The sequence below is a fragment of the Lissotriton helveticus genome, chromosome 8 (assembly GCF_964261635.1).
Source record: "Lissotriton helveticus chromosome 8, aLisHel1.1, whole genome shotgun sequence".
Taxonomy (NCBI): domain Eukaryota; kingdom Metazoa; phylum Chordata; class Amphibia; order Caudata; family Salamandridae; genus Lissotriton; species Lissotriton helveticus.
In genome coordinates, this window is record NC_136069.1 from 1,690,857,830 (window position 1) to 1,690,881,941 (window position 24,112).

General features: G+C 42.9%; 1 protein-coding gene across 1 annotated transcript in view; it reads left to right on the forward strand.

The window, feature by feature from the left end:
- The window catches only part of LOC144774100 (vomeronasal type-2 receptor 26-like), a 43,232-nt gene that overhangs the window by 14,342 nt on the left and 4,778 nt on the right, over positions 1-24,112 (forward strand). The window contains exons 3-4 of the mRNA XM_078659126.1: positions 693-920; positions 6,320-6,443. Coding sequence (XP_078515252.1) covers positions 693-920; positions 6,320-6,443 — 352 coding nt within the window. The remainder of the gene's footprint in view (positions 1-692; positions 921-6,319; positions 6,444-24,112) is intronic.

Consider the following 24,112-nt stretch of genomic DNA (forward strand, 5'->3'; position numbering starts at 1 on the left):
ATGTTCCCCACAAGGCTATGTAATGCAGCCTGGTGGGGAACAAGTACATTTCACAGAACTCTTTGGCCAGAAAAAGAGGGCCGGACAAACCTTCATGCTCAATTAAGTGCCCACCATTCCTTCCATTGCTTGCTGTGACGAAAGCCAAGCCCGGCCCCTGCAAAGTTTCATGATAAAGGGAAAATAAAGTGATAATAATGTAGTGATATCATTTTATTTTTCCTTTTTCCACTTCAAAAAATGGAGTGGGCCGGCGCTCCACTGCCTTAGTGGAGGAGACGCCACTGGGAACAGTGCATCACTGACAGTATTTTTAATGTGAAAATACAATGCCCATTCGGTACTTCGGGCCTAATTTTGAGTTAGGTGGATAGGATGCTCTGTCACAAATGTGACGGATATTCCATCCACATTATTACAAGTGTATTATATTCAAAGGCATTCTAATATGATGGACTAGAAATATGTCCAGAGTATCCCACGGGGCAAAGACTATAGGTAAAGTATTTTAAGCAAAAATGTGGAATAACACTGTTGAAGTAGAATGGACATATAAGACAGAAGCAGAGTCTGAAATTGGTAAGAGGATGAATACAGTTTCAGGAAATTCCTCATACAATTTTACACACTGTGCACAGTAGTACATTACTTTAGACCTAATTTTGTGCTGTAATTATTTTCTCAATCTTCAGATTCTTCACTATCTAAAAAATGTGCGCTTTAAGACTCGCACCGGCGATGAAATATTCTTTGATGAAAACGGAGATGGCCCAGTGGCCTATGAGATCCTGAATGTGCAGATATCCCAGGAAGAAGATTTCCAGCTGGTTAAAGTGGGAAAACTAGAGCCGACAGCACAAGGGGGCAAAGATATCACCATCAACACCGGGGCCATATTGTGGAGTACCGGAACCGCTCAGGTGCAAATATGTCCTGGATGCTATTACATGCAGTCATTGGGGAGGTTGTGGTGCCAATTGAAAAAGCTGTTTGAACAGAATATGCCTGTGTGTACAATCCCTTGATACAAATCTTACAGTGTAACATAATCCCCACCTCAGGAGGTTAATGTGTAAATCAATAAGAGCCCCATTCACAAGTTGAAACTTAGACCTGAAGTCCATCTTTAGACCTGAAGTTTAAGGTCCCTATCCACAAAGGGACTTAGGTGAAGTAAAGTACTGCGTCTCCACTCTTGTGGCTGAGTCTCTGCCCTCGTGCTTTCAGCACCTGCGTCCATGCCCCCTCAAACCCCCAATCCTACCCCCAGATGCCGGTCTACAAAGTCGGACCTCTAGCGCATCTGCCATAGGCAAGCGCGTCTGCACCAGTTTTGGCCCAAACCCTCTTTATACGCCCAGACTCCACTATACTAGAGAAATGCTTCTACAGCTCAGACCCAACATTTACGTATGTTCCGGAGCATGCTTTCATCCCCAGCTGCAAAAGGGCTTGCTTCGCTGTACAGAATGCAACCTTATTTTTCCATTTGCCTTATGTTAGACGCCTTGATTCCACCATGCCCCTCCAAGGTAAGAAAAGAAGAACAGGGATCTCCTGCATTCTCAAAAACGCAAGATCCCTTTCCCAAAATGCCTTAGTCTTCCCTGACTTTATTGAAGGCCATCAGACAGATTTGTCTTTTGTCACAGAAACATAGGCGGATGCCTCCTCTGACCCAGACCTGCTTCAGGCTCCGCGCAGGCTTCAGATGTTTTAGAAAGGATAGAGTTGGCAAAAGGGGGGAGGTATATCAATAATCATTAGATCTAGTTTTAAACTATGGTTCAAGCAGCTAATGGACAATATAGAATGTGAGGCTGCGGCCTCTAATATTTAACTAGACAGTCAAAACACCTTCAACAGTATACCACTATATTACCCTGCAAGAACCAGACCTTCCTTTCTTGACAAGATAGGTCAACTACTAGAAGCTAAAGCATGTGAGTCCAAGTTTTCCATATTAGGAGACTTCAATTTCCACTTGGAAAAAATCTCTGACTGTGAAACTGAAGCCCTCCTTAACAAAATGGCCAGTGTAGGACTCAGACAATTAGTTAAAGGGTCTTGACACTCAGCAGGGCCGTGTCTGGATCATTCTAATTAAGAATGGACCAGATTACTTCCAGATTACTTATTAATCTGGTCTAATCACAGTGCGATCTTGTTTGAAATCTCTTTCAAACTGCCTGCTAAACCCCCCAATAAACTCACTGCTTCTCGACCATGGAACAAGGTAGAGGCTGAGCAACTTAACAATGTGCTCACTCAATCTTTACAAAAAAACTCCTTTTGATTTAGGTCTTGCTGTGAAGAACTACCACTCCTGGAATGATTCTGCAGCCCAGCAGCCGGCCCCAGCTGGCCCCACTGGCCACCGCCACTCCAGGCAATCACCATCAGAACCCTGGTTTAATGACTCACTGAGAGCTCAAAAACAAATCTGTCATAGGCTGGAAAGTAAATGAAGATTAGCTGACAACCCTCAGCCAAAAACAGATTACAGATTAGCCATTCAAGTCTATAAAAATCAGATCCTGAAGGAAAAGACATCTTACTTCAAACACAAAATTAAAGCTGCTCGAAATAATGATTTTCTATGATCAAAACAATTTCACCGCTTCCAGATCCTCAAGATCACAAAGCGAGCCAACATTTTTGTGACTCTTAGGCTGTCTCTTTTCAGCAATATGTTGAATTGGTCTACAATGCCTTTTTGGCGCGGGATAATCATCCGCTCCAATGTTCTCTTCATCCCACCCATAGATCTCTTTTACGATTCACACCAGGACGTCCAACAATGCCGACCCTTTCATAATTTTCTATTTGTGGCAGTGCTAGGGTGACCCATCAAAAGCAATGAGTCAGGGGATGGTGACTCAAGGCTCCCGCAGCCCCTGGTCCCTCTTCCCTGAATACAGCAGTGCAGCCCTGGCCCCACTGCAGAGAACAAGAAGTGATTGATATATTATAACGACTGTCAATAGTAGTAGTCCTGCTACTACTTGTCTCACCTGTGACCTGAAGCTGCAGTGTCACTGGTAGACGCAGACTGCTGGCATATTCTACCACTTGTGCAATTTGCACTGCGCATGACTGAATACCGGCACACACCACCCTGCCCCACCCTGAAGACCAAGCATTGACCCACACTGCGCATCATACACAATGTGTAATCGTGTGATGTTGGCTGGTGATAGCAGGTCACTGGCATGCTCTAATCTTCTCTACACTACAAACAAGCCAGCCGGGCGCCTTCCTGTGCACTTCTTTTAGCAGGTGTGTATCCACTTTCTACAGATTAAATATGTGGCTGGTAATGTTCAAAAGTAGGCAGCTCACATGATAAATCATATATCTTGTGCAAACAATAGTAACAGAAATACAGGCTCTGGAACTTTCTTCTACATTTCCAGAGACTTTGGAGACAGTCCTTGCCTTAGGCTCCCTGTCTTATCTATTACATTCCATGCAATCCTTCACCTCAGAGCCCTTCAGCCTTGCATGGCTATGACAGGCACCAACAACAGTGCCAGGTGTGAACACATGCATGTAGCAAAAGGGTAAGCTCAAGTTCAAAATTCTAATGTACCAAGAAATGAAAAGTTGAGGAATTCAAGATTACAGGGTAGCAAGAGGCCAACAAACTGTGAGTTTGATAAAAGTACATTTAATTTCCCTCTTATATGCTCACTACCAAGTACAGTCTACTATGCATAGTGTAGTATAACATGATCAGGGTACAGGTTTGTACACATAGGGACAACTTCATAGATACATGACATCCTTCTACTGGTTCATAGTTTGTGTCATAGGCTCTCGTGCACAGGTACCACCTTTATATTCGAACAGCAGTGTTGTATGCCAGGCACAGGTGTGTACAACAAGGCAAGGTACCCTCATGCAACCATGCTCAGGTATAGCACCACAGGACAAGATTCACCTATACATGCTGAAGTGCAGACTCATGTGGCAAGGTCAGTAAAGCATCTTGTCGTGAACCTGAACCTCACATGCTGCTACTACCTTTTTTCACCCACAACAATACACCTTGAAGCTAGCGTTGGTATGCCAGTAGAGCAAACCATGCCCTGTACAGGTACAAGACCAATATTGTCTCAGGCCACAACACAGTGTCAGGGACCCAGTACCTGTTCACCAATCCACGCACAGATTCATATGCAAATATAGAGTCCCATGCCCACATCTATGTGCTCAGTAAAGCCCCCACACCCCTCCATTCCACACTTACTTACCACAGTGTCTTGTTACCTTAGGGCACTACTCTGGAGGGTTGGGCCAACTTCAGTGGCTTGTAGTCACTGGGTACTGTGAATCCCTTGCACCGCAGCCTTGTGCCTTCACTATGGTGCAGCAGTCCTGGGACTGTGGAAACAAATGGGTGGACACTCTCCGCCCCCTAGCGGTGGTGAGCATCCCCGGAAACACCAGCAGCTAAATGGATGCTTCTTGTGATTTAAAATATGTCAAATGTGCAGAAGAAAAGCCTCATTCTTATAACTCCCTGCTTGCAACTTTCTCTTGGCATTGTCCCATCACTTATAAATCACAGATCATTAGGACACTGCCAAGATGAACGAAGGTTAGAAAGTGCTAGTAGATATGACATCTTGCTATCTGAAATGATTCCCTTAAAAAACACCTCAGTGGCTTCTGAGCATTTCCTAGTGGTTTAGTTGTCTCCATTGTAGGGCCTGATTCACAAAGGGTCTCCACACTTGTCGTGGAGGCTCCACTGTCTTGGGGGAGTCTCTTCAATCCGGGCAAAATCCGTAAGCACCGCAGTCGTGGGCGAGGCTTCACACTGAGAATTCTCAGTGCGGAAATTTTGCCCCGAGCGCGGAGACTCACAAATGCATAATGTTGTGCACATGGCTAACACGCGCTAACCTGCACCAAATTCATTCTTGCACCTAACACAGAGGGAAACACAAAGATGATGGGTGGAATGCTTGCAAAAGTCTATTTCATAGAAGGAGCCCAGCCATATACAAACCAGCATTAGACCTGCTCCAGTTGGAACTAAGGAACGCAAGACTAGATTCTACCTACACAGGCCTCACTGAGGTGTCACAGCAAACACATATCCACCACAGGACATACCCAATGCACTTTGGGCATCGCACAGAGGAAAACCCAAATTCTTACACACTGGCAATACTGGAGAGACCGCATTCTAATACATTATTTTTTGTCCACTTTTCTTCTTTAAACAGAGAGAAGACATATGGAAATCAGCCTTAATCCTGCTCTAATAGGAACAGTCAAGTGTTTACTGTGTCAACCCAGATTAATAATATTGGTCAAGCAGTTTTTCCACTTCAACATTTATTCTGCATTGCTTTTTTGAGGAAATTATCAATTTTTTAGGATAGTAAACATGTTTACAAAAATAATATAAAGTGTCCCTTCTTGTTGGCGAAACATCATGGGCCTCATTTATGAAAAGTGACGCATCGCTGCGTGAAAACAGCGATGCGTCACTTTTCACTGCGCCCTCCTTGCACCACCAATGATGCGTCATATTTACAGCATGACGCATCATTGCGCAAGGAGTTACAGAAACGTCCGTATTTCTGACGTATCTGTAAGGCGCAAAAGTGGCGCATTGCTGGAGTGTGTCACAAAAGTGACACAACTCCAGCAATGTATCCTTTCACATAAGGCAAGCCCCATGTGAAAGGGCCTGCGTCAGTCTTACGCCTGCTGTGAGGCAGGCGTACGAAATTGACTCATTTGTGTCCTAGAAGTGGGGCAGTGAAATCACATAGATTTCACTGCGTCACTTCTACGACCCTTTCTTGCGTCAATACGCCCCCCATGCATACATTATACCAGGCGCAGGTATAATGTGGCGCAGGGGTTTACAAAGTGACGCATCTACCTAGATGCATCACTTTGTAAATATGGCGCAACAAGGTACATTTTTTACGCCACTGGTGCATCACAAAAAGTTATGCACCGGCGGCGCAAAAGTGACGCACAGCCTCATAAATGAGGTCCCATGTATTTTAACTCATATCGCTCTATGAATTTTAGAAACAATATTCTATAGGCATTGAGGTAAGAAAGACACACATTTTGACTGCTAGGACTTCTCTGTGGTTTATTGTAATTTGAGTTTGTCTTTCCTTTCATCTTCTTTGGCTCACTCTTGGGCTGTGATTTCTTTCCTTTATGCACTCCCTGTCATTCAATGTGTGTGTCACATACCAATGCTGTACCACCACTGTGTGTCGTGTACAGTCCTCCACACTGTGATGTTGGCTGACTGAAACCTCTCTGCCCCCCCATGCAGGTTCCTCTATCTGTCTGCAGTGAAAGCTGTCCTCCTGGCTACAGAAAGGCTGCCAGAGAGGGAGAGCCCACATGCTGCTTCAACTGTGTCCCTTGTTCTCTGGGAGAAATCAGCAATGGCACAGGTGGATTTGCTTTAAATAACCTTTTTATGTTCTAAAGAAAAAAAAAAGTTCTGTATTGACAAGTATTTGAACTGGACTTTCACTGCCAACAAATTGTGATATTCTATGATATGAAACAATTCAGCATGATTTATTCTAGAAATCAAGAAAACAAGAGTGATAGTTGCCCAGCGCTGTATATTGTGGGGTGATGATCAACATGAACCCATGCCCCTGTGAATGACAGGTCATCAGGTCATTAGTTTCCAACAGCTGAAGCTCTACCGTCAGAGGGCCTGTATATTTCCCAACTCTACCTGTTGCATGGGTCCTGGGAGTTTGGCAGAACAGATCATCCATAATTGTATGGCAGATGCATTGTTCTGCCAAACTCTAAATCACCTCCAGAGCGACAAGACTAACACAATGCTGAACCGTTTGTTGACCGTCTCACTCAACTGACTTAGAAGCCAATACTGATGTGAGTCATAGATGGAAAACATTGAGGGGCAAATTTACAAACACTTTGTGCTGGGTTTGTGTTACTTTTTTTAATGGAAACTAGATGGAAACTGTTGTGGCGGGAGTTACAATCCAACACAAATCAAGAATTGCAATAGATTGTAGACCAGATTAGCACAAATCTGTGCAATGTGCTGCTTTGCATTGCATTGCATCAAGGGAGTATTTAATTGGTGGGACATGGGGATTGCATGACTTCAATGTAAACCTTAGGAGGTTTTCCTACTGCTGCCAATACATAGCCTGGATGTGTGATGAAGACGTTGGTATGAATATTAAAGCCACACCTGTTTACTGTGAGACTTATAAGGAAGTGTGAGCTCCCAGAAGATGCCTTCTCTGATGACTTAAAAATGTAATCAACCAATGCCAATATTTCTTTTGCAGACACATCAATGGTACAGGTTACTGATTAAAAAGGACTCACAGCCAGGAATGACTTGTATTTGGGATGTGTCTTTGTTGAGGAACTTGTGGAGCCCACTCATTCATTCAATATTTCTATCTTATCCAAGCATGTGTATAGATTCAAAGCAGGTTTTATGTTTGGAGTAGAAGATTTATCCTCAATAGTGTGGAAGCAGAAACCCTACCTCCACAATTTAGAACACCCCATATTCAGATCACCCAATGATTACCTTAGGTCCTGCTGCTTCTTAGTTGAATTTGTGCTAAAAGACATCATCCTCAACATCAAACCCATCATCAGTTTAGCTGAGGGGCAAATATGTAATCGACCCCACTCAATAACTAAGTTCTAAATCAGGGACAATTTACAGGGTTTTCTTACATCTTATTATAAAGCAGTGCAGAGTAAATTAATTTGCCATGAAGGTCCACATGAAACATAGAGAGCTGTCAGAAATCAGAACAAGTCCCAGATGAACACCAAAATCATACAAGCAGGTGCCATGCAACAGTCTCGCCTTTAGGATCTTAAACGTATTTAGCCATGCAGCACATTATCCTGGATGTTATATTAACTTTTCTCATTTAGCCTTACACAACTGCTATAACCGGATGAAAAGAGCATTTGTTCTCAGTGGGGCGCCTTCGAAAGTGGTTAAGGTAACTGTTAGTCCCGAATAATAAAGTTTTACAAAAACCAACATGCATTGACAAATCTAATGCATTGACAAAGTCAAAAGGCTGGCAGCATAAGTCGGTCCAGATAGCTTTGCAAATGCTGTGTTGCTTTGTCAGGGGCATGGAGCAGCAGAGGAATGTGGAGGTAAATAAATAATTAATTACCGGTACTATTTTTCAGGATACTCATACAAATAGATAGCTCAATAAATAAGAGTCAAGATACGAGGTAGCTAGAGTTGACAGGCTTTAATTAAGCGTAAAGGACTGGAACAGGACAGCCTGTACGGGGATGGCAGGGCCCGGCAGCTGCCGGGGCAGGATCTGGGAATGGCTAGCAAACTTTAATAACAGTGCACAACATTTATAGTTAAACAAAACACATTATATTCAATACAGGGGGCGTAGCAGTAGGCGGAGTTTGTAGCAGTCGCGAAAGATAAGGCATAAAGTGGGTGTAACAAGAGGTGTGTACAGGGCGTATACATAGACATGTGATGTAAACGTAACAGAATATGTCATAAAAGGGGCGGAAACATGGAGGGGGCTACCTGAGCAGTTGGGACCTCTAACCTAGTGGTGCGCGCAAACTGACAATGACGTGTTACTAGGGAGAACTGGGGGGCTATGACTTCTGCGCTAGAAGAGGAGACGAAAAGTCTGGAGTGTCAGGGCGACATGTACCTAAACATATCTAGTATCTGTTGTTTAGAGAACATGTTGATAGAATCCAGAAGTTATCAGGGCAAAGGCTAACAGACACTAAGACTGATGGATGCATTATTCTACACGTAGTGCGTGCTGAGGAATATTAAATGACCATTAATACAGTATTTCTCTTACATGGAGACGTAAAGGCTAGACCATGACTGAAACTATTGATGCGATTCAGTAGCTTAGGAATGCAGAGAAGGAGAGCTGGACTGATAACTAGAATCATAACATACTCTTGGCAGACTGGCAGGCAGAGCCAGGCCGAGCCGGGCACTGTGAGGCAGGAAGTAAGTGAAGGGTCAGGGATACAGGTGGGGGCTGTATCGCTCCTCGGAGAGGGTTCAGGAGACAGGAGCTGAATCTGGTGTCCGGCCCTTTTGAGGCCTAGAAACGGGGATAATTCAATGAATTAACGTGCACACTGTAAAATGTGGCAACGTAGCTTTACATAGGCCTGATATTCGTTGTATTCACGAGAACTGGAAACTGACATACTAGAGATGGACACAACTGTAATTGAGTCTTTAATTGATCAGAGGGGAATACATGCATATCGATCATGCACATATGACATAACATGGGGAACACGTAGGCACATATAACATGGCAAAATTTACTTTTCCACATTCCCTCCTTGTGCCCTACGTTTCCCTCAGGAAACATCTATATTCATGATACCATCTATCATTTCATATAGCATCATTTGCTCGTCTCGAATTGTCTTGGAACGGGACTTAGGACTAGGAATACAAGAGGTAGCACAAATGCCGCAAATCGCAGGGCCACATTGTATACAGAGGCAGCAACTGAATATGATCGCTACTGCAATACCTAGAAATGACAATACTTTCCATCCCCAGGCAGATATAATACTCCAGAGCCAACTGGACCATGTCCAGGTGCCTGGATTCTGGTGTAACTGATGGGCAATTTTATGAAGTCTGGTTATAGCTGAATAAACAGACGGCGCGTTATTAGGAATGAAAATGCAGCAACTAGATCCGATGACTCTACATGCTCCTCCTCTATCGGCCAGTATGACGTCAAGAACGAGACGATTTTGGAGCACGACAAATCTCATAGCAGATTGTTCTTCGGTTAAGTTACCTAGAGCAGAAGTAGTCTCATTCACTACTGCTTCAAGGGTTCTGGTTAATCTACGTATTAACTTACTATTCTGGATAGGGCCTATAAAGAAGAAAAAACCTTTATTAAAATCTTGATATTGTTCTAGAGTAGTTTCAGTTTGATCGACAATTGGGGACTCAATCTCCCTTCTATGTCTGACGTGTACTAGATGTGTGTTTCTATGATAATCAGATGGGGCTAGGAAAACTGGTGGCAGTAGGAAGGCAATGTAACAGGTTCCATCCCAATCGAGGGGCAGACGAACATATGCGGTCTGACCACAAACAAAATAAGAATGACGTGAAGCTTTGAAAATAGATTTCCCACTGTCACTATACTCGACAGTAGTAATACAATCACTATGTCCTACATGTGCGGAACCATTATTTCGGACACATAATTCGCCTTTGACTGGTAGTACTGAAATAGCAGGTAAGTCTGGAGTAGTATCAGACTGAACATTCAGGACCATAAAATTCGAAGAATAATTACCTAAATCATAAACTTCATTTTCTAGATCTAACCCTGTTCTATGGGGGAGACCTTGCTTGTCTGGAAAACATGTACTATTCAGAAGGGACATATCATTGGAGGATGACGTTAACGTGGACCATGCTCCACACGAACCATTATGTGAAAACGGATAAGGAAAGAGTGGCAGAACTCCCTTCGGTGTCTGGAAAGGGGGAAGTCGACCACACACCCAACAATTAGTAGCATTGCTGGTCTGGTGTGAATAATGTAACATTCTGATGAATGTGTTATTGCGCATAGCAAGACGATAGGATAACTCGTGAGGAGGCAGATCACTAAACGTGTGCTCTACTGTAGTATTAGAAAACTTATTTACATGAGAAATTGGAAAACATAAATGAAATGCATAACTTGTGCAGGTAACCATCAAACTTAGAAACAATAGAAAACTTAGAAAAATGATACATCTTATGGAGTTTTGACTAACTCTCTCACTATGGGGGTCTATCTCATACATGTCAGAAACCTGTCTAACCGTTTCACCCGAGGGGGACTTAGACAATTAAACTGGCTGACTTATTTTACTAGACCGGAGCTTCTTTTTATACTCCTGCTGCGGAGTTTCCTCTAACAGGGGAGGCTTGGACTCAAAGTTTGTAGCGGGACAGTCCTTGAAAATAGGGCAGTCTTTAGAATTCTGGCAGTCCTTAGAAATGGAACAGTCCAATGTTTTTATGCGACATCCATGGAATTTCTTGACGTGGGACAGGTGCACCCAGCCTTTGCGGCCTTCCAACTTCACGGCCGTGCGGGTGGTCAGAAGGACTAGTTGAGGTTGCTTCCAACGGGGCTCCAGCGGACTTGAACGATCAAAGTTCCCCACAAGTACAAAACATCCTGGAACGATTTCATGCGGTTTCACCTCGGTATTGTCTGGAAATGCGGCGGCAACCTGTGAACGACAAGAGTGTAGGGCAGACATCAAGGAAGCTAGGTAATCTGTCAGCATATTACTGGAAACATCTGTAATACTGCGGGGTCTAGGTGTACCCCACATGTTTGGGGAGCGGCCGAATACGACCTCATAAGGGGACAGACCTGATCTGGAATGTGCAACCATGCGCATATAAAATAGAGCAACTGGCAGGGCAACTAGCCAGTCTACACCTTTCTCTTTACATGTCTTGGCAATTCGAATTTTCAGGGTCTGATTATGTCTCTCTACGAGACCGGCTGCTTCAGGATGGCGTACACAATGGAACTTCCACTGGTACCCTAACAGAAGGGAAACTTGTTTCATAAGTTCAGATGAGAATGGCTGGCCGTTATCAGAATATACGACCCTAGGGAGTCCATAAAGGGGGAAGAATTCACGAACCAACTGCTTGGCAGTGGTCGCTGCTGTATAATCTGGAACTGGATATGCTTCTGTCCACCTGGACAAAGCGCATACAACTACAAGAACATACTTGAAACCTCGACATCGCTCCATCTGAATATAATCCATCTGGAGGACTTCAAAAGGGTGGTCAGGGGGTTGGAATCCACCTTGTTCCACCGGGACACTTTTACCTGGATTGAACTGGCAACATATCATACAAGTACGGACTTTCTGCTTGGCTGCAGCTCGTAAGTGCTTGTTGAACCAAAGGTTCTGTATACTGTCTAACATAGCTTTTTCTCCTAAATGTACTGGACTATGTGCGGTATTGATAATGACTTGAACCATAGAGTCGGGGAGAAACCATGTGGCTTTTCCCTTCGTCACCCATCCCTGATCTGTCAGGACCCCTCCTTGTTCGGACCATTTCTTGATTTCTTCAGGAGTAGCATGTAACTGTATGTCTATGACATCTTGTGTAGGGTCCTTAACTGTCATGCAAGTAGTCTGCTCTGGAGTGAATGTCGGTGTCTTGTTAACTGGAATGTCTGGTGTCTGAGCTGTAAGCTTGGCTGTTCGATCTGCTAGATCATTACCTTGGGAAATAATGTCTGTAACTTTCGTATGTGCTTTGCACTTCATGATAGCGATAGCTGTCGGTAAATGTATTGCATCTAACAGAGCTTGAATGAGGAGACCATGCTGAATCTTGGTTCCATGAGAAGTCATGAAACCTCTCTCCTGCCAGAGTACTCCGAAGTCGTGTACAACTCCGAATGCGTAACGTGAATCTGTATATATGTTCACTTTCAGGTTCTTGGCATGTATGCAGGCTTGGGTCAGAGCGACTAGCTCTGCTGCTTGAGCAGACAGGGTGTCAATACGGTGTGTCTCAATAACTTCTGTTTCAGTAGTCACTGCATACGCGGCTACTAGTTCTCCTGTACTAGTTCTCATACATGAACCGTCCACATAAAGTGTCAGGTCGGGATCAGGTAATGCAATGTCTGTCAGGTCTTGTCTTGGCTTAGTCATAATGTTAACAACTTCCACACAGTCATGTGTGGCAGGATTCGAAGTAACTGATGGTAACAGTGTAGCAGGATTTAGAATGTTGCAGCGTCTGATTTCTATGTGTGGCTGGAACAGTGTCAGTTCATAACCTGTTAAACGTGCAATTGTCAAGTGCTGAGTCTGTGTTCGGTTTAAAAGAACTTCCACGGAATGTGGAACTTGTACTGTCAGGGAGTGTCCTAACACTATAGAATCACTTTGTCTGATAGCTAGTGCTGTGGCTGCAACTGACTTGAGGCACGCAGGCAAAGCCTGGGCTACTGGATCTAATGTGCTCGAAAAATAAGCACAGGGCTTGTACTGTCCTGCTTGATCTTGTGTGAGAACAGATAATGCTGTACCTTCACGTTCTGTGACAAAAAGCGTAAAAGGCTTACTGTAGTTCGGTGTTGCTAGAACAGGAGCTTGGCATAAGGCTTTCTTTAATTCATTAAAACTAAGTGTATGTTCAGATGTCCAAGAGAGGACAGTCGATACGGCTGCCTCCTGTGTCGTTAACTGTATCAGTGGCTTAGCTAGAAATGCATACTGAGGAATCCATTGTCTGCAGTAAGAAGTGAGGCCGATAAAAGCTCGTACCTCTTTCTGTGTCTTGGGCTGTGGAAGACTCGCTATTAACTGGATACGGTCAGGTGTCAACTGCCTACCCCACTTGGACAGTAAGTGGCCTAAGTAGATCACTTGCTGGACACAGAATTGAAGCTTCGAAGGGGACACCTTGTGCCCCATCTCGGCTAGGAAATACAGAACGGTAAGTGATGCTCGCTCGCAGTCACGCTCAGAACGGGCTGTGATCAGTAGATCATCGACATACTGGAGCAGGGCAGTGTCTGTTGGCATGTGAATATTGTCTAGTTGTCTTTTAAGTGCTTGACTGTAAATACTAGGACTTTCTGTGAAACCTTGAGGAGCTCGTGTGAATTTATAGCTCCTTCCATTTAAACAGAATCCGAAAAGGAACTGGCTGTCTGGATGAATGGGGACACTGAAAAACGCGTTCTTGAGGTCTATGACAGTGAAAAACGTGGCTTCAGAATCAATGGCTGTCAATAGGGAAGAAATATCTGGAACAACTGGGTACTGGGGAATGATACATTTATTAAGTTCTCGAAGGTCAATCACTAATCGATATACTGGAGGTGCATTTGGATCAGTACGTTTCATGACTGGAATAATAGGAGAATTACATACATTGGAGTCAGTTTCTACAACCACTCCTTGAGCAATGAGCTCGTCAATAATTTTGGATAAGGCTGCTACAGCCTCAGGTGGCAATCTGTACTGCCTGATTCGTGGCAGGACTATACCTTGCTTGAGAGTCACACGATGGGGTGTGATTTGCATAAAACCAACATCAGTTGGACCTTGCGCCCATAAATGCTGCGGTACATTGGACAATCTTGGATCAAAATCTCGTAATACATAGTGACCTTTAAAGTCACGTAAAAACAAACGTATTCCTTCTGGGGAGCAGCAAATAACTGCACCTAATTCTTTCAGTGTCTTAATGCCTAACAAATTTTCTGGACATGACTTCGTAAGTAATAAATCAGTAGTTCGGGACAATGGGCCAACTTCTAGAGAAACTGGTTTGGAAATTTCGTTAACAATGGGTTTTCCTGAAAATCCAAGGGAAACATTTTTAGAGCCTGAGAGCGGAGCCCCTGGAACCTCGTCATGACTGATAGTAGTCCTACTTGCCCCTGTATCAATCAAAAACTTTCTGTCTTTCCCTAATACTTGACTGTGTACATAGGGACCCTCTTGATCTACAGGTATCTCGATGAGAGGCAAGCCTACCTCCCTCTCTAGGCTGTTTCATGAATACTGTTGATACTCTGGATACTCTGTCTGGGCATACTGGTACATCTGCTGTGTAACATGCTGTGTTGCAGCGATAGGCTGTGATGCTGGAACTGGCTGTGGTGCATTCTGTGGTGACTGAGAAGTCTGTGAAACTTGTTCTTGTCTAGGCGGACGTGGTCTTTCTTTAGTCTTACCAGTGGCTATGTTGTGTTTCAGAACTGCACACTCGTTTATAAAATGACCTGGCTGTTTACAATAATTGCATGTCCCTTTAACGGGAGCTGCAGGATGACTGGCTTGATTCGGACCCCTTTTCTGACTGTCTTGTGGAACAGATTGTGCAACTAGTACTTTCATTTTCGTATCTTTCATACGTTTCCTTTCGTGTTCTTGCTCTTCCCTGATTCTATTCTGGTGATACTGGAGCATCTGGAGCATTTGGGACGGGGTATTAGCTTGCCAAGTACTTTCGACTTTCAAAACTCGATTTTTAACTTGTGGGCTTGAATTCTCGACTAGTTTAGTAACAAAAAGATGAGGGTATGACTCGCTACCTGTCCTCAAACCACTGTTAATGATAAAACATTTCTCGAATCTAGAATAAAAATCACTAGTATCTTCGTCTGGTTTCTGTTTACAAGCTGAGATGGCATCCCAGTCTTCCTTTTTCGTGGCTAATAACCTAGGCAAAACCTGAATCAATAACTCTGGTAATTCTTTACATTTATCTCCAAGACCGGTACCTGGTACACGTGCATTATCTTCAGCTTCTAGAACTGCCCAATCTATCTTTTTCTCTCCCACCTCCCATTCTTTTTCTTTGAGTTTTTCATATATGCCCGCAGGCAACAGGACTTTTAACATTTTAATTATATCTGGATACGTGTATTCTCCCATACGGAGCATGTCTTTTAATTCTCGATGGAACCCTGCTGGATCTTTGTCATGACAGGGAATTAATTTCTTCATCTCTAAGAGTTCCATCTTCGTAATCGGGGTGTAAACAAATACTCGTTGCATTTCACCATCTGGTGTCCTAACTGGGTGTACTTCTCGTAACGGATGCTGTCTATCTATGTAAAACGGTTTACTTTCCGGAGGTGAGACGTGAACGAAATGCGGATTCAGAAACGTTCTATATTTGTGGCGCTGTTCTAGAATGACACTAATTAAATCAGTACCTAAACCTTTCCATTTATACTGGAGTAACTCGTTCAGAATATCATGTAACGGACCTGGATCAGAATGTTGTCCCTCATACAGCGTGAAGAGGTGCTGGATCATATACATACCCACCAGTCGCTGCTCGGCTGGGGGCAGTTTCAGAAACATTTGTGCCACTATTTCATCTGGAAAAGTGGTAGAATCAGTAATCCATCGGACTGCTGATCGGGCTAGTTCTTGTTCATGCATGGTATTAAGTTCACTATAACCGATTCGTGATTTCAGAATGTGATCGGTAACTTGAAATACTTGCTCTAGAGAACCTTGTTCTGGTGCTGGAGGATGAAAAACTTTCTTGTGTTCTAGGCGTGAATGTCGGTCTGGAAATCTGATTCTACCTACATACGCTATTCTAGTGGGATTCTCGTCGTCTACCTCTTCAGTAGAAGAGTTGTCTTCTTTCTCACTTACTTGTGCTGCTTTACGATTGTCGTGTAACCTTATTATTTCCTTACGAATTTTCTTGTACATACTTTCTATACTACTGAGTGTCCTGTGTCTTCCCTCGGCTATATTATCACTCCACCTTGTCAGAACTTTCATTTCGGTCGGATCTTTAGTCGGACAATCTTGTTCCCTTATTAAGCAATTGATTAAAAACTTTAATAGCATGAGCTGGGTCTCAGCTTTCCTTAGAGACATGATTTCGCCAATACTTTCTGGATCATCCCCTGTACGGATGAAACGATATATTCTGTCTAGATCTTCTTTCATATTCGGCAGGGTGTCCAAATACTCGGTCACCCGTCTTACACGCAATGAATATATAACCATTTTATCATCGCCTGGGACTGGATCATAACGGCATTCGGTAAGAGCTCGCTTGATATCTGCAACGGACTGATATTTGGGCGTACGCTGTAACGCACGTTCATGTAACTCGACTAATGTTACACGTTTGTGTGGCGGCGGGGTACCAGGAGGACCTCCCCCCGCGGCCCCTAAACTGGAATCGTCGACTGATACTCTTCGTGCTGGCAGAGTGACAGATGTAGCGGGTACTTGTACTACGGGCTGGACCGGGGGTACCGTAACAGGTGCTGTAACAGGTGCCCCGGTGGCTGGAGGAACAGGAACTACATTATTTACAAGAGCTGGCGGAGCGGGATTTGCATATTCTGGAACTGTGTCGTCCAAATAGGACGAGAGAAAAATATCAGCTGCGGTCGGTTTGTGACGTAGCTTAATCGGAACTAATGGCGGCGGAAAATTACATGGTGCTTCCGGGGTTGCTTTCGGCAAGCCCTCGGCAAGAAGAGGATACATACCCTTAATGAGGGCATTTCTCTGTCTGTCTGACTGTTCCGCTTTAACTCGTTCACCTATTTCGATTAATTCCCTTTCTTGGGCTCTTTCAGAGGATTCTCTACTTAATTCTGACTTTCTGATTTCTTTCTCTGTTCTCCTGTGAGATTCTTTGCGCCATAACTCGATGGCATCTTTCTGGAACTGTCTGGATTTCTTTTTCCATAATACTTCTTCTACTCACATGATGCACTCGGCATCCCATGTACCCGATACGGGCCATCTATACTTTTCCTCTAATTCCTTGGTGTTCTCCACCCATAAGTCTAGATATAATATGGCACTTATGCCATGCTTATGATACATAAAATGACCTGGACTGTCCCTAGGCGGGACAGGAACTGCTTCCTCGAGCAGACCCTTTCTAGTTTTTAACTGACGTAATTTTGAGAACAGAGGCATGACTAGACTGGAGTCTGGACACAATACAATACACAATGAACACAATAATAACTGCAATACGAATCATTCATACCACGACGTTGAAAACACATGAAATAACATTTAGAATAACAGTTCGGACAAGATACTACCTGAAATACTGAGAACAGAACACATGAATTTCTCGAGAACAGGACTTACTAGAACAGACTAGATGCACTGCTGAAACAGTACGAAACTTACCGGTCCCATAAAGAGACACGTCAGGACCCGCATCCACCTAAGTGGACACTTCGTGTTGGATCTGTGTACCCAAACCCACGGACCAGAGACAAATTAATTGACCCTGTCTAGATACTACCCCAGCAACGGTACTCACCGGGCAGCAAGAACGGAAGGCCTCGGACTGGACTGGACTGCTACGACGACGGACGGACGAACTTCGAACTTCAGTTACAGGTGGGCCTCCGGATACCTCGGACCTTGGACTCTCGGCTTGGGCTCTGGTCGGGACTCGCCGCGTTCCTCCACCGCCTCGTCTGGACGCTGGACCGCAACCTCCGTCTCCTCCGTGGGCCTGAGGGATACTTGAAGCAGAAATATCTGCACGTGCACGGTATGGTTCCGTCACGGCTGCAGAGGATCAGGGGGCTTGCGTGGCTTCTCCGGCGCGTGGGGAAAGGGCAAGTCCCTATTCGGGCGCCATTATGTGGTAAATAAATAATTAATTACCGGTAGTATTTTTCAGGATACTCATACAAATAGATAGCTCAATAAATAAGAGTCAAGATACGAGGTAGCTAGAGTTGACAGGCTTTAATTAAGCGTAAAGGACTGGAACAGGACAGCCTGTACGGGGATGGCAGGGCCCGGCAGCTGCCGGGGCAGGATCTGGGAATGGCTAGCAAACTTTAATAACAGTGCACAACATTTATAGTTAAACAAAACACATTATATTCAATACAGGGGGCGTAGCAGTAGGCGGAGTTTGTAGCAGTCACGAAAGATAAGGCATAAAGTGGGTGTAACAAGAGGTGTGTACAGGGCGTATACATAGACATGTGATGTAAACGTAACAGAATATGTCATAAAAGGGGCGGAAACATGGAGGGGGCTACCTGAGCAGTTGGGACCTCTAACCTAGTGGTGCGCGCAAACTGACAATGACGTGTTACTAGGGAGAACTGGGGGGCTATGACTTCTGCGCTAGAAGAGGAGACGAAAAGTCTGGAGTGTCAGGGCGACATGTACCTAAACATATCTAGTATCTGTTGTTTAGAGAACATGTTGATAGAATCCAGAAGTTATCAGGGCAAAGGCTAACAGACACTAAGACTGATGCATGCATTATTCTACACGTAGTGCGTGCTGAGGAATATTAAATGACCATTAATACAGTATTTCTCTTACATGGAGACGTAAAGGCTAGACCATGACTGAAACTATTGATGCGATTCAGTAGCTTAGGAATGCAGAGAAGGAGAGCTGGACTGATAACTAGAATCATAACATACTCTTGGCAGACTGGCAGGCAGAGCCAGGCCGAGCCGGGCACTGTGAGGCAGGAAGTAAGTGAAGGGTCAGGGATACAGGTGGGGGCTGTATCGCTCCTCGGAGAGGGTTCAGGAGACAGGAGCTGAATCTGGTGTCCGGGCCCTTTTGAGGCCTAGAAACGGGGATAATTCAATGAATTAACGTGCACACTGTAAAATGTGGCAACGTAGCTTTACATAGGCCTGATATTCGTTGTATTCACGAGAACTGGAAACTGACATACTAGAGATGGACACAACTGTAATTGAGTCTTTAATTGATCAGAGGGGAATACATGCATATCGATCATGCACATATGACATAACATGGGGAACACGTAGGCACATATAACATGGCAAAATTTACTTTTCCACAAGGTAAAGAACAGTGTGGTATGAAACTGAAACTGATCATGAGCAATAGCTAGACTGAAACAGAAGCGTGTTCTGTACTCGAGAAAGACACAAGCCGAACTTGAAATATGATCTGTGAAACAAATATGATCTGCGAAACTTGTTATGGTTAGAGATCGGGCTAACATTTGCTGGAATGTTAAGGTTGAACAAGAACTGGCAACCATATTAGGTCTGGCTTTACATCCTCCAGAGTTTTCTGTTTGAATATATTGAAGTCATCTATAAGCATGAGCGGCTTGAACTCTAAGCCATACAAGAAATTGCACAGTTTAAATAATGTTCTAACCTGTAAAGGCTCTTAAATTTTGCACAGTGGGGTCATGGAACTCATTCTTCAAACTTCAGAATTAAAACTTTCTCTGGTAGCTCTGTACAGTACAGCACCTCAAGCATTCTGAAAATAAAGCAGCTTGTTATGAGTGAAGCGGTAATAGCGAGCTTATACTGCTAAATATCGCACGTGAGGTCTTTGCTGAGTGTGTTTTTAAGTCACAGAATAAGTGCTAACTCAAATATGCGCATAACTCTTCTGCCGTCATTCTGTGTTGGGTGACCACAGAGGAATAATGTGCAATGAGCACAGCATGCATGCCGTTCCAAGTTACACCAATGCGTCAGTGGGGTAACAAAATGTTAGCCTCCACTCCTCCCCATGGACTGTAAGGTGGCCTGTACAATCATCTGGCCTTACGCTGTTTTCAAGCACCTTGCGCTCGCAAGGAAGCCAACGTGTTATGTAGGCAGGGAGACATCACCGCGTATGAAAAAACATTTCAGATGTTGTTGATTCATAAAATTGGGTTCCAGAAGTAAAAATGATTGGTGATATGGAGGGATCCCAGGACACAGACATAGCATCAGAAACATATCAAAGATAACAATGAGCAAAAATGCTGCAGATGAGCTATTGAAAAGTCAATTTGCTGCGCATCAATGGATGTTGCTACTGGTATTTTATCTTTCATATTTCTCAATTCCATCATATTCCTAGTCCATATTTCAATCAGTCAATCAACTTTACTCTGAGGCATAATATGCAGGGCAAGATTGCTTCTAAGTGAATCCACCGCTCTAATCTCTCCTGCAGCCAGTCCTTGAGTTACTAAACATGTGAAGATTTTTGGAGCAGGCTTTTTGGGTCACGGCTGCCTCAGCGGACTGGCAGCACTGGCTGATTGTTCGGAGGTCGACTCTTTTCCCTCCAGGCTCTCAGCAGGGGTGTCCTTTGACTGCAATGTTGCGATGCGGTGGCAAAGTAGCTAAACAATGCGCTGCCCTCACGGCTCCCTCTTTATCGACGATAACTGGCCGACCTCCCTCATGTCTTGAGACAGCGACAGGGAGTTGGACCAGTGGTACGGCACGCTAAACATTAACAAAGCACGTCGTGATTTACACGATTCCTATTGCATTGAAGACACAAGTAGACCCTGCTCAATTGTCCGGCTGCTTAGGAAGTGAAAGCGCGCATGGCGCGCTAAACGTAAACAAAGCAGGTTGTGATTGACAAAAGACCTATTGCATTGATGACACAAAAGGACACGCACAGGAGTGGGGGTGAGAAGTCAAAGACTGAGGGAGGAAGTGGGGAGGGGGCTGAGGGGGAGACAGGATAGAAAATAGTGTTAGGAGAAAAGGGTCCAGTAGGCGTGGAAGGATACAAATGATGACTGAGGGGGGACTAACAAGCTTCAAACCAATTGGAAGGCAGCTAGGCAGCATTTAAGACATAAGCCAATGGGCAGAAAGTGCGCGGAGCTTCCACAAAGCTTCCACAGTACAGTGTAAACTGCAAACCTCGCAAAGCGATGGCAAAAGTGCTGCATCGCTAGGCGAGACCTAAAAAGGTCACAGTACATGCTCTCTAGGGAAAAAATCTATTACATCATTGTGTTCGCTCTGCGGATCCTGTGGGAAGGAAGGTGCACAGGGGGAGGAGGAAGGCAGGAATGAGCATGAGTGAGATGAACGTCATCAGACAGCATCCATGTTAACTAGTATGGTGTTACATTAATAAACGCACATTTGTAAGTCATACTACATTTATTCCAACTACATTATTATTAATTCAAAGTTTGCATATAGATTGCCTCATTAAAATATTGCTACTCAATGTTAATTGTCACCCAAAATCATGCATAAAAAAAACCTCTAACAAATGTGACTATTCTTCTAATTCTCTTAACAATGAGGGCAATCAAAATGAACATCATAATATGTTTATTACATTTGATTAGGGATGTTCATATTTTTTCCCCATGTGTGTACACTTCTGTGAACCCCAATTACTTGGTTATGAAAAATATTCTTACCCTTTGGGGCAATCATGTAATCTTATGAATTGCTGGAAATCTTAAGTTATATGTGTGCCATGGGTACATGCACAGCACTGCTAACATTTAAGTTCTGACTTTTAGTACTGTGTGGACAATACGTTGAGCTGGTATCTTGTGTGCTTTTCGTATGAAAATGCATACCTTCTGTATGATTTTCATGGGGGTGATCAGTCTTGGTGGCAGAACCCCCTCTATGCCACTCCTACAGACAGAACATCCCATGGATATTCCCTTCCCCTGGAAAACTGTGGGTCAGTACACTCATTACCCCCAGGACACTTTTGCTGAAGGAAGCATACCTGCCTAAAATTCAGGTGCAGGGTGCTATTCCCATTTGGATGCAATGCTGCCAATACCACAAACTCTCACTGAAGCAAAGTATGTACCACTCAAGGTGGTCAGCTGTCCTTTGCTGAGTGAGCTGCACCAGAGACACTAACATTAACTATGCAATTTTAATGGAGCAGTTTTCTGGTGCGAAACAAATTGATCCCCGAACCCAAGAAATATCAGCCCAGTTATAATTGAGTGGAGCAGTATCCCACCCGTGAATACTTCTCATCCAATGTATTATTCACCCTCCATGAATCTTTCGGCACAATTCACATTTTATTGACACATTTCCCCTAACATTGATAACTTTGCTTCAATACAGGCTAACAGATGACAGAGAATTTGTAGCAGACTTTAAAAGGGTAACATTACCTATTCCCACTCCAGTCTAAGCAACAGAAGAGAATGGGTTGGACTTCAAAAGAATTGCTTCTAACAATACCTGTGAAAATGATTTACTACAATTATTTTCATACCTTATAGAATAAGGTATTATAGTACTTAGAAAAAGATAATACAGTAATAATTACAAAACATATTTAAAAAATGTAGAAAAGAAATATTTGTTTTAACACAAAAATAATAACAGTACTTACTATCACATTGACTTAACTAGGGACAAAGAAATTACAATATTTCAAATAGATAAAGTATTTAGCTTTAATTACTATTGAAAATGTATTAACTTGAAATGTAATTTTATATTCTATCTGAATGATATACTTTTATGGTTTGCTCAAACTGAATAAAGTTATTCTTGACCTTGACTATCATTGAAAAAAAACAAAAATATTACAACAATATCCATTTCAGAGACAAAATTCCAAAATAGCTTATAACTGAATTCATCATTAAATTTAAAACTGCATTAAAATTACATAAAAAATACAGCAGTAAAATGTAATATAATCATTTATCCATTAATCAGTCACATACAACAAACAATTATTTAACATAACATTATAACGTTACCATCTTCCCATCTTATACCTTGAGCAAAATAATAAAAGATACATAATACATATTTAAAAATGTAAATACTCATACAAATGAAAACACTTTAAAAAGTAATCAAAAAATGAAATAAGTAAGTTCCCTAATAATAGTTAATTTGATATCTCAATAACATATTCAATTAGATTGTTTATTTTAATTTAATAAACTCCCTTGTCCCTAATTTGAAAAACCAATAAACCTGTACTAAAATATAAGATGTTATTACTAATATTACAATAAACTACAAAATATATTGTAACTATAACTTTTTTTTAATAATCAATTAAATAATATATTACAATATAAAATACTTAACAATACATTGAAATTAATTATAGTTGAATTAACTTCCCACAGTATTCCTCCTCAAACCCAACAGCCCGCTACTAAAATATGACATACTATTGGTAATAATTAAATTAATATATGTATTATCAATAGCAATACAAACTAAAATATGTAATGTAACAATTAAACAGTTTACGTAATTATAGACCAATTTAATTATTTAAACTAAAAATAATAACCATGACATTTAAATCAATTAGAATTTAATTAGCATCTCACACTATTCCCCTACAAACCCAACAGCCCGCTACTAAACTTTTTTAATTTCGTAAATCGGACTATATCTCACTTGCACAACATTCCCAGGTACCCTGTGGTGAGCGGCAATGGGCATTCTGGGTGATACGCATCACTCAGCAGATCATTCCCGGTTATTGGTCCCATCACATAAATGAGGATTATGAGGGGGCCAGATGCACTAAACACTGGTTGTTCAATACTAGACACAATCTTTGTGACGAGAGTGGTATTTCAGAAATCCACGTATGCACTAATAGGTCAGTTAAAAAATAGTAGCGGGTTGCAATTTGATCTACCGCATGAATATGAATTAAGGAGGTCGAAAATTGAGAACCCCCTTATGATTCACTTCCTTCACATGGATCGTTGACTGCTGGTGTCAGCAGACCTCTA